Source organism: Chenopodium album, chromosome 2 (genome assembly GCF_948465745.1).
Source record: "Chenopodium album chromosome 2, dcCheAlbu1.1, whole genome shotgun sequence".
NCBI classification, from domain to species: Eukaryota; Viridiplantae; Streptophyta; class Magnoliopsida; order Caryophyllales; family Amaranthaceae; genus Chenopodium; species Chenopodium album.
In genome coordinates this window covers 80531337-80548688 of record NC_137835.1, presented here as the reverse complement: position 1 = coordinate 80548688, position 17352 = coordinate 80531337, and the positions used below count along the sequence as shown (strand labels likewise).

Genomic DNA, 17352 nt, shown 5'->3' with positions numbered 1-17352 from the left:
ACATGTATATAACCTGAACAATTTCAAGAGAACTACTGGCGTGCTACCGCCACATGTTCAAACGTTAAGGCTATCTCAGAAATTAGCAGCGGGAAACCAAAACGGTTATAAATAAACTTCAAAACAAAAGAATTAAATCAAAATAAGTGTTACAAGTTGGAACCATTAAAACCCGTATTCAAAACCCAATAAAAGTAGTAAGTGATTAAATCCAGTGTTCAAATAATTTCAAACCCAAAAGAATTAGTGTCAAATAAAATCGAATTAAAATAAATTCAAACTTACAAAAGAAATAAAATGCAAACAACCAACTCTCTACTCAAGATCCCACAGATGAATGCTGCATGTGTAAGAACCTGTGGTTATTCTGCTCCCCAATATTACAAGTGTAAAAATTGGATCGTCACAGGGTCATTGAAAGGCGAAGGCCATGACCAAAGAAAGACACACACAAAAGCACGCAGTCAGCAATGCTGAGTACATACAAGCTGCGAAATAAATTAAAAAAATACCTAACATGCTACTAATAATCAAGCACAAGCATCATTAAATACAGACTCAATTCATGACTCGATTATCAAATTTATTAAGACCTCACTAATTGATATTGACTGACTCATTTATTTAATTCATTGGATTTAGCAATAGACAAGGTTGTCCAACCCATGTCCCATTTGGAACATCAATAAAGAAAAACCCCATGCCTCCTTTCGGAAACATCAATAAACATCCAACGACCACGGGCGCGACTCCGTGACCGTAGTTAGTATGAGATCTCACCTAACTCCTAATTTTAGAAAAATAATATTTGAAATAGGAGACTCGTAGATCAGACGGCCTCGATAAAAGTACACGGCTAATACCCCATGTACCCCAACCCCTGATTGTCATTACTCCAGATGTGCACCATTCCAGAGTTTTATTGCTCATCCATCTTGCACTTTACGTGATTTACAGGTTTAAACTTGGTGATGACTCATATACATTACAATACAAACATTCCAAAAACAATATAATCAAACCTGGCAAATTCTCAATTTAGATTCTTGATTTATTAGTGATAAACAACATTTATTAATTATTCCATTACTACCTCGGTGTATAAACACCTTGAGTGCATAAGGCACCCCAAAACCTTAACCTCGTCTTACAAGACTTGAATTTCTCCTTTACTCATCATGTTTACATAATCATGAATGAGTAATAATTTGATCTTTACACCAATCACATACCTTTGCCTTTAAGCGCACCTCGCATAATTAAAGCACAAATAATACTTGCATTATAAACTAGTGCATATCATTTGAAATTCACAATGTATAACCAGACAATTTAACCCAGTCAATCCTATACATGATACTAAGTTCTCGATCCGTCCTTAAACATGCACCTACAAGCAAGGTTTCGTAACTTGTACGTACCTTGTGTAAACAATCCGGTTGGCCACTTTAAAACTAGAAGTCGCCTTCTACAAAGTCCTCTCCTAAACCAAACAATTAGAAATAAATCAATACCAAAGCAAATAAATTTACAACAATACTAAACTACTTTAAAACCTCTTAAATCATCAAAATAAAGCCTTTAAATTGTCTCCAATAATCAAAGTTAGTAATATAACATACCAACTTTAAGTTTATATGTTAGAATTATGAAAATATAGTGTTTTATATCAAATTACAGCAACTTTAAAGTGGGTAAATAAATCTAAAAATTTGTTTTAAGTATATAAAATAACCCCGTAAGCATAATTACTTGAAATAGTCATTATATAGCAAGTTAGTGTGTTAAAACCCCAAGAATATATCAATTCAATGCAATTAGAGGCTTCAAAATAAAAGGTATGAAATCTGAAAATTATTTTTAAAGTTAGAATTTAAAGTTCAAAGCTTTTTCAATCACAAAATACTCACAATAATTATTTTATAGGTTTAGAAGCATAAAAACATGAAATTAACACCACTTGTTCATAAAAATTGAAACTTTAATAAATCTGAAAATTTATATATGATTAAAATAATTATACTTTAATGTAATTTAACCATAGTATGATTAGATAATTTGATTAACACGTTATCAAGCCCTAAAACATGAAAAATCAATGCTTTAAACCCTAAAATATACAAAATACATAATCTGAAATTTTATTTAATAATTTAGACATACAAAACCCATAAATTTATAATCTTTTGTAATTTATACATACTATTAAAGCCTAATAACAATAATTTTATAATTGAAATCAAATAAAAATTGAAGTTTTAATCAAAATAACAAGAAAATAAAGGAAGAGAAAACAAGAGGAAGGAGAAGAGAGGAGGGGCGAACTGCTGGCAGCTGGCTGTGCAGGGCGGCGCGGCGGTCAGGGGGGTGGCGGTCCGGCAGTGGCGCGGCGGCAGGGGCGGCAGCAAGGGGTTGCAGTTTTTTTTTTCTCTTGTGGTGTTGTACGTGAGAGAGGAGGAAGGAGTGAGGGAAATAAGGTGGGTATGATTAATAAGAATTGGGTTTGAGGGTATCCTAATCCAAATATAATTAGGATAACTTGTTTGGGCCCAAATATATACCAAAGCTTAAAAAAAACATGTGGTGTAAGGTTGGGCTTTGAGGTAACTTGGACAATACAAATTCTTGGCTGCATTCTAACACAGCCAAGATAGCTGCAACAAGCCAAAACGCAGGTCTTTATTAATGAAACGCAATTTGCTATTTTCTCCTTCAACTTTCCCTTCTTCCCGCTAGAACTTCACTAAATATCCCCCTTTTCTTATGTCATTTACTTCGTATATGGATTGATTCCTTTTTGGTTGCAATTTTCTCTCTCCATTTTCTTTTATTCCATTTGATATTTTCTCTCTCCTCTTCTTCTCTTTTAATCAAGATTTTCTCTCTCCTCTGTTCTTTACTTATTAATGGAGGTGGTTGCTATTCCTCATGAAATCATTAATGGAGGTTAGTTTTTGTGTTGTTTATAATTAATTAGTTTATATTTTCGTTGAATTTGTAATTGTTTATGATTTTATAATTTTATGAATTTCAATATACTATTGATTAATTGATTTTGATGACATTGATTTTGATGAATTGAATGAATTTGATGATTCATCTTGCTTTTCTGATTTTATAATTTGATAAATGTTGTTCTGCCTTTTTTAGATTCATTTTGTGATTTTATAATTATGAATTTCATGAATTTGTTGAAAAACTATCTACATTTTGATGAATTGCACTATTTCAATTTACAATTGCTATTGATTTCTTCAATAAGTTACGAAATCTTGAATTGCTTAATCTGTTATGTTTTTTTTTTTAATTGAATTTGTTTTTGAGTTCATTATATGAACATTTTATACATTTAACATTGTATTCGTTTATGATTTACATTTTGAACACATATATATATTCAATATGAACATTCCATTTCTATACTATGATTCTATGAATATTCATTCTCTAGAAGTGAGCAATGTACATTCAATTCACCAGACAATGAACACTGTTATTTCACTATATATAATCATTGTGAACATTCGTAGTCCACTTTATGAACATCTATTGTGCAGGTCATGAACACTTTGTTATTTTTATTTTTTCAGAGAGTACAAGCCGAAGTATCCAAATTAATGATGAAAGAAGTTAGAAATGAGCAGCTACTTTGTTATTTACCTTTTTATTTTTGGACGTGTTCATTTAAGTTTTTTTTTTTAAAGGTTATATTCAATTGTAATTGTATTTTGTTAAATTACTACCAATTTGATCTATGTATGAATTTCGATTATATTAGGTGGTGATTTTATAATGTATTATGATCGATTTGATTAGGTTTGTGAACATATAATTCATATGAATTGAATTTACGACCTTTAATTATGAACATAAGAAAATTGAAGAAAATGATTATGAAAGGTACATATCATAAGTTTTTACAAAATATGAACATGCATTAAAAATATGAATATATGCATTTTAGAAAATGAACATACACATTCAAAATATGAACATATGCATTGGTTCATTTTTTGAATGTGTATGAATATAAGAATTTCAAAAGGTGAACATATACATAAAAAATTATGAACATATGAATTCAGAAAGTTAACATATACATTTCAGAAAGTTTACTTAAGCATTCAAATATATGAATATAAGCATTTAAAAAATTGAACATATGCATAAAAAAATATGAACATATGCTTTTTCCGAAAGTAAACATAAGCATTAAAATTTGAACATAAGCATAAATAAACAAAATGAGAACATTTTATGAACATTAAGAGTATTTATCATATGAACAACAAATATTTATATTATGAACATTTCAAAACATTTTATGAACATACTGTATCCGTTTGATTTCACAAACATTAGGTTTGTAAACATATAATTCATATGAATTGAATTTACGACCTTTAATTATGAACATAAGAAAATTGAAGAAAATGATTATGAAAGATACGTATTATAAGTTTTACGAAATATGAACATACATGCATTAAAAATATGAATATATGCATTTTTGAAAATGATATACGCATTCAAAATATGAACATATGCATTGGTTCATTTTTTAAATGTGTATGAACATAAGAATTTCAAAAGGTGAACATATACATACAAAAATATGAACATATGAATTTCAAAAAGTGAACATATTCATTTCAAAAGTTTACTTAAGCATTCAAATATATGAATATAAGCATTTAAGAAATTGAACATATGCATTTTCAGAAAGTGAACAAAGCATAAACAGACAAAATGAGAACATTTTATGAACATTAACAATATTTATCATATGAACAACAAATATTTATATTATGAACATTTCAAAATATTTTATGAACATACTGTATCCGTTTGATTTCATTAATTTTTTTAATATTTCCAATAAAATTTCGAACAAAAGAGTAATTAACAATACTCAAAAGAATTTAAGTGCTATTCATAAAAATTCAAACAAAATTAAGTGAAATTAACATAAAATTGCCTTTTTTGGAAGGATTCATTTTTTTTTTTAATCTCATTTCAAATATCCATGGTTGTTTTTTTGGAGAGAGTGAATTGTGTGATTGATTGTTAGAGAGAGAAAATCAAATAGAGAAGTAATAAATATTAGAAATTTAAGTTTGAGAGTGACAGTTAAAAAAAAAAGTAAGATTCTTTGCTTATATATGGAGTTCTTGTTGAATATCCATGGTGATTTTTGAATTTTTTTAGAGAGAGAAAAAATTGAAGAGAAGAGAAAGAGAATAATTACAGAGAAATGAGAGAAAAAATTGCAGAGAAGAGAGAGAGATTTGGGTAGAAGCTTACTTTTCATGGAGTTTGCAATTTTTTAGAGAGAGAAAACTAGAGAAAGGAGAGAGAAAGTAAATTGATATTGGGAAATAAATGATTTTTGGGGAGGAGAAGTTGAAATTAATGTTGATGATGGTGGTTTAAAAGTGACGGGTTTTTTTTCTGAAAGATTGATGGATTTTGTTGGGTGGGCCGTTTTTAGTGGCCTGGTCCGCGTTCGTGTTTGGGCTGTTAGGCCTTGTTGCAGCCATCTTGGCTGCACTAGAGTGCAGCCAAGACCTATTGCTTGGACTAGGCTCTTAGTTTGTATAGGTAAAATGATTATTGTCAATAGTTAGTAATGGCTAAATAGCTTAAAACTAATTTATTATTTTCGAAATATTTATAAAATTATACAATTATCGTAAAATAATCATATAATTAATGATAAAATATAACTATTGTAATTACAAAATCATGGGGGATTACAATCTACCCCTCTTAAAAGAAGTTTCGCCCTCGAAACTTAACCTAAAAATCATAATTTCTCCAAAACCATTCAAATATTTTGTGTTTTGTATTGCTGTAAATTGCTTGATCCTCAACATGCATACTCAACGAACTGAACTTTGTACTCAATGAACTCATATTTGGCCAAATTTTACATACTTTTATTGTATGTAAACACAATAATAATGCATAATGATAACCAAAAACATGCAAAAACGTGCAAAATCAAGCAATAAATGGTATAATCGAGGTAAAAGCGCGAAATTATATCACATTCTTCCCCCCTCAAAAGAAAAGAGTTACGCCCTCGTAACTCACCTCGTCAAACAACTCGGGATATTTGTTTTTCATCTCTTCTTCGGCCTCCCAAGTAGCCTCTTCGTACTCCTGGTTTGACCAAAGGACTTTCACTATCTTCACATCTTTGGTTCTAGTACTACGCACCTTGTGATCTAGTATCTTGACTGGTCTTTCTTCATAAGTTAGAGACTCATCTACTTGAATAGTCTCTGGCTGCAAAACATGGGTTTCACTAGGCACATACTTTTTCAATTGGGAAATGTAGAATACATCATGCATTTTCTCGAACTCCATTGGCAAGGCCAATTTGTAAGCCACTTTCCCCACACGTTGGAGAATTTCATACGGACCCACATATTTTGCACTAAGCTTCCCTTTCTTGCAGAATCGCATCACACCTTTTGTTGGAGAAACCTTTAGAAAGACTTTGTCCCCAACACTGAATTCATCATCTCTCCTCTTCAAGTCGGCATAACTCTTCTGTTTATCTTGTGCTGCCTTGATATGCGACTGGATTAGTCTCACCTTGCTCACCATATCCTCAATGAAATCTGTACCCAAAGTAACCCGTTCACTGTAATCATTCCAGCGAACTGGGCTTTTGCACTTCCTTCCATACAATGCTTCAAATGGTGCCATCTTGATGCTTGCATGGTAACTGTTATTGTAGGAGAATTCGATCAAAGGTAGGTGATCCTCCCAATTCCCTTGGAAGTCTAAAGCACAAGCTCGTAACATACCTCCATGGTTTGGTTTGTTCTCTCAGTCTGACTATCAGTTGCAGGGTGAAAGGCAGTACTCATCTTCAATGCTGTTCCAAGGTTCTCTTGCACTTTTTGCCAAAACTTTGATAGAAACCTAGAGTCTCTATCTGACACTATGTCCTTGGGAACTCCGTGCAACCGAACTACATTCTTCACATAGACACTTGATAGCTGCTTCTTTTTCCAGGTCTCTTTGATAGGAATGAACATCGCTGACTTAGTAAGTCTGTCTACAATCACCCAAATCGTGTCATTCCCAGTACGAGTCTTTGGTAAGCCTGTCACAAAGTCCATGGATATGGAATCCCACTTCCAACCTGGTATTTCTAATGGTTGTACCTTTTCCATGGGTCTTTTGTGGTCTATCTTCACCTTCTGGCACGTCAAACACTTGGATTCAAACTCAGCCACTTCTCTCTTCATATTCGGCCACCAATAAAACTCCTTCAAGTCCTTATACAACTTATCACCCCCAGGGTGAACTGAATATGGTGTATTATGGCACTCCTCCATGATCTTCCTTTTAATATCCTCACACTTATGTGGTATACACCATCTCTCCTTATATCTCAAGCTCCCATCCTCATGAATCTTGAACTCAGTCTCCGCACCACTAGTCACACGATCCCTAATCTTCTGAAACGACTCATCCTCCAGTTGCTTTTCTTTAATCTCCTCAAATATGGAAGGTTGGATGGTTAAAGCACTTAGTCTCCGGTTTTATTATCACATTAAAACTTATAGTTTCTAATATAGTATTAAGTCATTATATACACACAATCAGCTCTAAAAATTAAAATCTGTGTTATACACAAAACATTATACTACCTCCGCTTCAGGTTACTCGCAACAAAGTACAAGTTTGCGGATACCTAGGCAAAATAGGCAATAGATTGAAAGCCTGATTATTGAAAAATAAGGGTATATGCTTAACTATTAATTCAACCAAAAATAAAGAAAAAACAAATTCAAGCTTAATTTAATAAAATAACCCACCACCACCGACACTACCAACCATCACCAAAACCAGCCACCACCCAGCATCACCGAAACCACTCACCACCACTACCCAGCATCATCGAAACCACCCACCACCACCACTCATCACTGAAATCGACGAACCCGACACCAGAAGCACCACCGACGGACCACAGCACCACCACGAACCGAGCAAACCCTGCCCCCGCAACCCACCGTACCATCCTTAAAAACCCACAAATCTAGAAAACCCACACAACCATGAAAACCGTAGAACCCACCACCACCACCAACCAAGCGAAACCACTCAACCTTGAACCCACCACCACGAAAATCCTAGAACCCACCACACACCAACCGGCAAACCACGAAAATCCTAGAACCCACCACCACCACCAACCCACAAACCACGAAAAATCCTAGAACTTAAGAATAAGTTTATAATTCAATTAGGATGTTTAAAAAAAGGTAAGGGTAAAAGTGTCATTTTATAAGTAAAAAGTTACTTCGGTAAAAAAAGGAAAGAAAGTAAGTTGTTGCGAGCAATGTGAAGCGGCCAAAAAAGGAAATTGTTGCGAGTAATGTGAAGCGGAGGAAGTATTTATTTTTATTTTTATTATTAGTAGTTTAGTACAACTGGGATAGTATAGTAACTACTCCCTTCGTTTTTAAATGTTTGCTCCATTTCTCTTGGACACGCATGCCGATGCTAATCTTTGATCACTAATATCTTTAATTACCAATAAGTATAAATTCTAACAATGGAAAATTAATAATCTATTCATTGAGATGATTCCAACAAATACCCACAAGACTATATTTTTTTTTATGTATAAATCACAAACATTAGTCAAAGTAGGTTAAATGAATAGTGCAAAAAATAGAAATGGAGCAAGTATTTAAAAACGGAGGGAGTATTAATAAGTCAGTACTCAGTATCATCATGGTATGAGTATATGACTGAATGTACAAAAAAAAAAATAAAAAAAAATAAAAAAAATAAAAAAAAATAAAATAAATAAAAAATGAAAATAAATTCAATTGTAGCCATCAAGCATTGAACCTTGGACCCTCAAACAACCACTAATGGCCACTGAGCTACGCTTATACAACTTGTTTAATTTCATGCATATTTTAGTTTTATCCCTAGTTGATCAAAGTTTTAGGTTTTTTATATTCAGCTCAAGTAATACACTAATATGTACTTATGTAGTATATGTATAACAATTTTTTTTCTTTTTTCTAATTTTTTTTTACAAAGAATTAAGTTTTACTAGTAAAAATTAGAAATAACTCGATTTGATCTAATTCCAATCTCAAAAAAATTCAATTCAGATTTCTATTGGTATAACTATAATAAATCAACACGATTTAAATTTTATATATAGTCAAACTGACCTGACCTAACTAATTCTAATCCAATCATCTAAATTAACACCCTAAAAAAAAGTATGCAAATAGTTAAGGAAATACTTACGAGTATTTTATTTTAATAATGTCTAATAAGTTGAATAAGATCTAATAATAAGTTTCAATAATTTCAATCAGGTTTAATAAGTTTCAATAAGTTCAAGCTCTAATAAGTTTCAATAAGTTCAATAAGGTCTAATAAATTTAGTTAAATTTAGATAAGTTCAGATAAGTCCGGTTCAGATAAGTTCAACTATTCAACTAAATCTCTAATAAGGTAAAGAGAAAACATCCTAAATATATGATGCATGTGTTCCATAAACTTCTAACATATCATAAGATACCTTGCTATATTTGCAAGATGACAAGCAACAAAGGTAACTTTAGGTGGGAACACAAATAAAATATATAGTTATGTACTTATGTATGCCATTATACGATGATATATAGAGTGACCAAGTTGCATAGATGATTTTATAAAAGAGCTGGTACACTTAGTATTTAATGTAAGATGGCAATAATTAGAGGGGACCTTTCACCGGGGCCATTCGGGATCAGGCCCTCGTAAATTATTGTAATTAATTAGTCAATAAACTTAAATAACCTATATTTTACTCATAAAATATTAGGGTACAAAGATTAGTTTTGAGCAAAAAGTAAACTTTTTAAATACCGGCCCCTCATATATTTTCGGCCAAGATCCGCCACTAGCAACAATGTACTCCCTCCGTTTTTAAATATTTGCTCCATTTCTATTTTTTGCACTATTCATTTGTCCTACTTTGACTAATGTTTGTGATTTATACATTAGAAAAAATATAGTTTTGTGGGTACTTGTTGGAATAATCTCAATTAATAGATTATTAATTTTCAATTGTAAGAATTTATACTTATTGAATATTGATAATTAAAGATATTAGTGATCAAAGATTAACATCGACATGCGTGTCCAAGAGAAATGGAGCAAGTATTTAAAACCGAAGGGAGTATATATAGTAGATGAATGGGAACACAAAAAACCATACAGTAGATGAATGGGAACACAAAAAAGACATATCAAATCATTGCATTATCAGTCGTGTCAAATATGACCCATGACTTCATGCTGTTACATGGTAATTTACTAATTTAGTGTCCAAGTTGTGTTTGTCTTAATAGTAGAGTATATAGTACTAAATGTAAATAATCTCTTTAATTTAATTTACATAATTATTAATCGTACAAACTTCTACTTAGTCGATGCTATAATCCATCAATTTATGCTATTATTGTGTATTTTAGTGACCAAGTTGTCTAGATGTCTATGAAATTCACAGTAAATGTTTTTCTTTATAATATATTACGTAATAATCACAGTATTACAATTGTACAAATACAATATAGTTACGTATATGATGTGTTCCATAAATTACGTTCTAGCACATTAAAAGATACTCCGTACCTTGCTATTTGGTTGCAAGATCGATGAAAACATATATACGGAGTAAGTAATTATAGCGCTTATAGGTAAATGAGAACACAATTCTTAAAAAAAAAAAAAAAAAAAAAAAAAAAAAAAAAAAAAAAAAAAAAAGAAAGAAAAGAAAAAGAAAAAAAAAAAAGGTAAATGAGAACACAATAAGATTATTTAACTAGACTTGGGCTTTTAGTCTTACTTTATTATGGGGCTTATGTGGAGCTGAGTGGTGCGATGTACTCAATGCAAGTATTAACTCTTTTTTTTTCCCCCTATAAATAGGGGATAACAAGCCTAGCTTATTGCATCAAAGTTTTTTTTTTACTTAATTATAAAGAAATATTAGAAAAAAGAACCAAGCAAGGGAGGAGTGAGAGATATAGTGTGATCAAATTTTGGTGATAGATGGCAATTGAGGTAAAGCAAGTTCTTCGTATGAAGGAGGGGACTGATGAAATCAGTTACGTAAAAACGTCCTACATTCAGGTAGATTCTATAGGCGATCTCAATAAAAATGACCTACAATAGGTTTTATAACTCTTGGTATTCTTTTGTTTTTGTTTCACCCTTTTATTCATTTTATTTTACGTATGTACAATTCTATAATATGTGAATTGAACAAAAGAGAATGGAAGAACTATATTCTTCGTATGTCTTCATAAAATATGTACAAAGACGACTTTCATTATTAATTTATCGGATGTATTAATAGTTGTATGAATGATGAAGGGAGTATGAATTTAAATTTAGACTTAATTAATAATTAAGAGAGGTGGCACATGGTTACATGACAATTCAAATTACTACATAGCACCTAAAATAGAAGCACTCAACTTAGTGATTTCAATTGAATGTCAACGTACATGCATGCACAATTAGATCACGTTTAATCAATAAGATATCATCCGATCCGATTCATTAATAGTGTTGATTAGTAATATTTTTGGAATATGATATCCTTTATGAGTACTCCTTAGAAAAATTGATTTAAATTAAGTATTGTGCTTAATCAGACGATTAGATGATAAAAAAATAAAAATAAAAATTTAGAATTTATTCTACACCATTAAACACGAATAATGCTTGATTGATATAGACATATAATAGCTCACTTCTAAATTGTGGTATATATTGTGGTATATGTATATATTTTTTTTAAATACTACAAGCAAATTAAGATTTAGTAATTAACCAACATACTAATATATAATTCCAATTTTCATGCAACAGAAGCAGGTGCCATTATTGACAAAATCCATAAAAGAAAAAGCCATAAAGGAGTTCTATTCCAAGGAACGACCAACAACCTTATGCATAGCTGATTTGGGGTGTTCCTCCGCCGAGCTCAACACCTTGGGAGTGGTCGCTGAGCTTATAGAAACAATCGAAAATACTCGTCAAGATTTGGGGAATGGGAGCCAAGAGTATCAAGTTTACTTGAATGATCTTCCAGGCAATGATTTCAACACAATCTTTAGGTCAATAGCAAGCTTTGAGGATAGCCTGAAGAAGCAAATTGGTAGTAATAATTTTGGGCATTGTTTTGTGAATGGTGTTCCTGGTTCTTTCTATGGAAGGCTATTCCCTACCAATCACTTGCATTTTGTTCATTCTTCTTATAGCCTCATGTGGCTTTCTCAGGTGATTTTTCAATCTTTACATATTTTCAAAAAGATTTTAATTTTTAGTTTGTCTTTATTTGTACACGTAAAATGTAAAGATATAACTGTCATTTCATCTTAAAAATACTTGGTTATAAACTCATGAAAAAGCTCCTACAAACCGTTTGTTGACAACGAACTTATTTGGTGGAATCAACTCTTTGAATTAGCTCACTAGCTAGGCCACCAAACAATCCAATTAGCTTATTAAGTTGCTCAATTTACTTTGAACTAACTAGTTTGTCCTAATAAGTTGAATTATTAGTCACAGTAAATCTGTAATCCATAAAGGCTTGTCTAACATGTGCCATGTGCACATATTAATTTAAAGAAAAAAATCTTATGAAAAAAGGATGAAATAAGAGAATGGTGAATCCCAAAGGAAAAATATTAAAACCATTTAGTTAATGATTAATTAAAAACTGTGAAAATTTCCTCATTATACGGAGTATTTGTTAATATAATTATGTGGATTATTCTATCTTGTCATATGCTCATGGACACACATTAGAGAATCCTTTTTCTGTATTATGAATCATTTGAATACATAGACATCTCCCTCTTATGGAATCTTTTTCAAAGATATCTCTACTTTGAAAGGGCGACATCATTTAAGGTATGTGGAGATGTACATGTCAATCAAACTATTGCAATTTTAATGATCCTGATGAATTATATAATTGACGAGTCCACAAAAGTAAATGACCTCGATGCTTTAATTTGAATGATCAAAATAATTTAGCAAGTGCATGAATGGATGAGAATAATGGCTTTTGAATGGGTGCAACAGGTACCAATAGGAATTGAAGACAACAAGGAAAATATCTACATAGCAAGTACAAGCCCTCCAAATGTGACAGAAGCTTATTATGACCAATTTGAAAAGGACTTTACGATGTTTCTAAGGTGTAGGTCCAAAGAAGTAGTGCCAGGAGGAATTATGGTCCTTACGATACTAGGAAGGACATCAATTGAAAAATATAGTAAGGAGTCCAGTTACGAATGGGATCTTCTCGCTACTGTCCTCAACGATATGGTTCTTGAGGTAATATCCCAAAAATGTGACAACTAAACTTAAACAGATAGTTTGATTTTTTTTTTTTAATATATATATATATATATATATATATATATATATATATTCATTTGCTAACAAAAAAAGGTCTTGATTGATTGATTGACTAATATTGTACCTCGTATATTTTTATTATGAATTGAATTTATGTAGGGTTTCATAGAGGAAGAGAAGCTACATACATTCAATATACCTCAATACACTCCATCAGCAGAAGAAATAAGATTTATAATGGAGAAAGAAGGATCTTTTATACTTAACCAAGTTGATGTTTCCGAAATAAGTTGGGAAGCAAACGAACATTACTATAAGAATGGTTTACCTAAGACGGCGTTTACTCACTATGACTTTGTTAAATGCATGAGATCCGTGGCCGAGCCCTTACTCGTAAATCATTTTGGAGAATCCATAATTGAAGAGTTGTTTGAGAGATACCTGGAAATTGTCCAAGTCGCGATGACCAAAGAGAAGAATGTGTTCATCAATGTCACGGTGTCCTTGACACGAAAGGGTTAATAAATCCATGGAGAAAAAAACTATCAATTTAAAACTACGATTCCTTCGTTTTGGTCCACGTTTTCATTTTTGTGGTCGTGTTTGTGTTTGTGTTCGTTAGAAATCTTGTTGGTGTTGTTAAAAGCTTGCATTGCTCCATATTTGTAATCTTCATTGTTTTCGTGGTTGGTCAATTAGTGTACATGTTGGGGTTGCAAAATGCTACTCCATACATACTATTGTTTGAGCTATGGTAGGAGTCTGAACTATAAATAAATGATGTCAAATACTACCTTTGTTATATATTATGTACAACTTTAGGGTATTATTTGTGAGATATAAAAATTCAAAAGTTGCACCGGTAGTATTATATATATATATGTATGAAAAATAAATCTAACTATGAAAACATTCTCCCCTTCAATGATAAAAAGCTTGGAGCTGATAGCTAGGCCGCTTGTAATATGTTAAGGGCCTGTTCATATTTACTGAACTGAGCTGAATTGAACTGAACTGAACTGATTGAAGCTGAACTGAACTGAACTGAACTGATTGGAGTTGAACTGAACTGAACTGTACTAAGCTGAACTGAACTGAACTGAACTGATTGGAGCTGAACTGAACTGATTGGAGCTGAACTGAACTGAACTGAACTGATTGGAGCTGAACTGAACTGAACTGAAAATAAGTAAATATGAACAGGCCCTAAATCTAATTACTACCCCCGTTTCATATTATATGCACTAATCGAATTTTTATATCTCACAAAAAATACTCAATTGTTACATATAATATGAAATTGGAGGTAGTATTTCAATTTATGTCGCCTTGTGTATGTGTTATGTGTAACTATGTTGATCTCTTCATGGCTAGATAAACTCTACGCTATTATTGTACCTATTTCCTAGCCTAATAGTTGCAACACATTTTGTTTTTCAGAATTCATATTTTATCATTACATTGAATTTTTATAGGATAAAAATAATTAAAAAATAAATTATAAACTGGATTACTAATAAAATTTGTACATGGAAAACATTAAAACTAAAGTGCTGCAATCTAATATATACATGTATAGTTTGTATACTATAAAATGGACAACTAATAAATTGAATAACAGTATTTCTGTTAGATTTCGGGAAAACTCCTCAATCTGGAGTGTGTACCATTGATCAAATATATAGAGTTTACAAGGCTAGGATAAGGACTCCTAGATACGATAAACATACAAAATATACATTAAATATATCCTATACTTGTGACAAATATTATCCTAAATATAATATCTATCACACCCCCGCAGTCGTAGTGGGAGGAGGTCGTACGCTAAGACTGGATCGAAATTCCAGAAATAAATCTCGCGGTAGGCCTTTAGTGAAAATGTCTGCGAACTGATATCTAGTAGGAACATGGAGAATCCGAACTTGTCCCAATGCAACCTTTTCTCGAACAAAATGAATATCCATCTCCACATGTTTGGTGCGTAGGTGCTGGACGGGGTTTCCAGAAAGGTAGATAGCACTGACATTATCACAATAAACAATAGTAGCCTGCCGTAGAGGACAATGTAACTCTAGTAGAAGATTACGAAGCCAACACGCCTCAGATACAACATTTGCGACGCCTCGATATTCTGCTTCTGCACTCGACTTAGATAAAGTATGTTGACGCTTAGATGACCAGGATACGAGGTTGTCCCCAAGGAAACAACAGTAACCCGATGTGGAACGACGGGTGTCGGGACAACCTCCCCAGTCAGCATCAGTGTAAGTAATCAGTCGATGTGAAACAGTAGGATATAAATGTAGACCGTGATCAATGGTACCCTGAACATAACGCAAGATGCGTTTCAATGCCTCATAATGAGGTTCCCGGGGATCATGCATAAATAGACACACCTGTTGTACCGCATAGGAAATATCTGGCCTGGTGAAAGTGAGGTACTGAAGAGCACCTGCTAAACTGCGATACAGAGTAGGATCCCGAAAAGGTGGTCCAGCATCTGCACTAAGTTTGGACTTAGTGTCAACTGGAGTGGCGGCAGGTTTACAGGAGGCCATGCCTGCACGCTCTAAAAGCTCCTGTGTGTACTTCTCCTGAGAAAGAAGCATATAAGAAGGTTTTCGGGTTACTGCAATACCCAAAAAATAGCTAAGAGGCCCCAAGTCAGACATGGGAAACTCAGTTTGCAACTGAGAGATGATCCCTGTCCACAACCTGTCAGAAGAGGTAGCTAATAATCATCAACATATAATAGCAAATATGCCATATCGTCTCCCTGCCGGAAAGTAAATAGAGAGTTGTCACTTTTAGCAATGACAAAGCCCAATTTAATAAGAAAATTTGCAAAGCGTTGGTACCAAGCTCTAGGAGCTTGTTTCAAACCATAGAGAGCCTTGCAAAGCCGACAAACATGAGTGGGAGCCCTCCGATCAACAAAACCCGGAGGTTGATGCATGTAAACCGTTTCCTGCAAATCACCATGTAAAAAGGCATTTTTGACATCTAGTTGATGTATCGACCACTTCTTAGCCATAGCTAAGCTCAAAACAGTTCTAATGGTGGCCGGTTTAACTACCGGACTGAAAGTTTCATCACAATCTACACCAACCTCCTGCGACCTGCCATCACAAACAAGACGAGCTTTGTGCCTTTCAAGGTCACCATTAGACTTGAATTTATGTTTAAATAGCCACATACAATTAACAACATTCACCCCTGTAGGCCTAGGCACTAACTCCCATGTCCCCGTTTTAATTAAAGCACTATACTCATCAAACATCGCCGCATTCCAATTAGGGTCATGTAAGGCCTTTTTGTAGCTTTTTGGAATTGGGGATTTGTGAGGATAGGGACCCGAAGTGATCAAGGAAGTTTGACTGTATTTCGGGTTTGGTTTGTAAATCCTGTGGTGACTACGGGTTATACAGGGTGAAGGAGGTGGGGGTCGCGTGGGTTGGACCGGAGGTGCACCACGCAGGGGAGGGGGGTGTACGGGGCAGGGGGAGTGCTGGGGTTGTGAGGTGGCAGCAAGGTCCGCGGTGGGGTCGCGGAGGGAGTAGGGGAGCCGCGGGTATCCTGCGGGGTTCCCTGGGATGCGAGGATTTTGGGTTGGCTGGGAGGAGCTGAAGTTGGGCTTTGTGGCTGCTGTGGGCCGGTTTGGGTGTGAGGAGGATAGTTGGGGAGTTGGGCTGCTTTGGGCCGCATGAGAATGTGGGTTAGCAGAGGGTTACTATCATCAAAACCCAAAAAGTTATAGTCCTTCAGCTGAAATTTACTCAAATTCGCATATGGAAAAGTGAGTTCATCAAATGTGACGTGGCATGAAAGAATGATCTTATTGGTTGATAAGTCAAGACAACGATACCCACGATGATTTTGTGGGTAACCCAAAAAGACACAAGGAGAGGAACGAGGAGCTAATTTGTGAGGAGC

At 33.5% G+C, this 17352-nt stretch overlaps 1 protein-coding gene across 1 annotated transcript; it reads left to right on the top strand.

Moving 5' to 3' along the window:
• The first annotated feature begins 10980 nt into the window (after positions 1–10980).
• Positions 10981–14206, top strand: LOC145589417 (salicylate carboxymethyltransferase-like). Its single transcript, XM_081645965.1, has 4 exons — positions 10981–11172; positions 11917–12327; positions 13138–13392; positions 13576–14206. The coding sequence occupies exons 1-4, from the start codon at positions 11092–11094 to the stop codon at positions 13936–13938; spliced, it is 1110 nt and encodes a 369-aa protein (XP_081502091.1). The 5' UTR covers positions 10981–11091; the 3' UTR covers positions 13939–14206.
• Positions 14207–17352: the final 3146 nt, after the last annotated feature.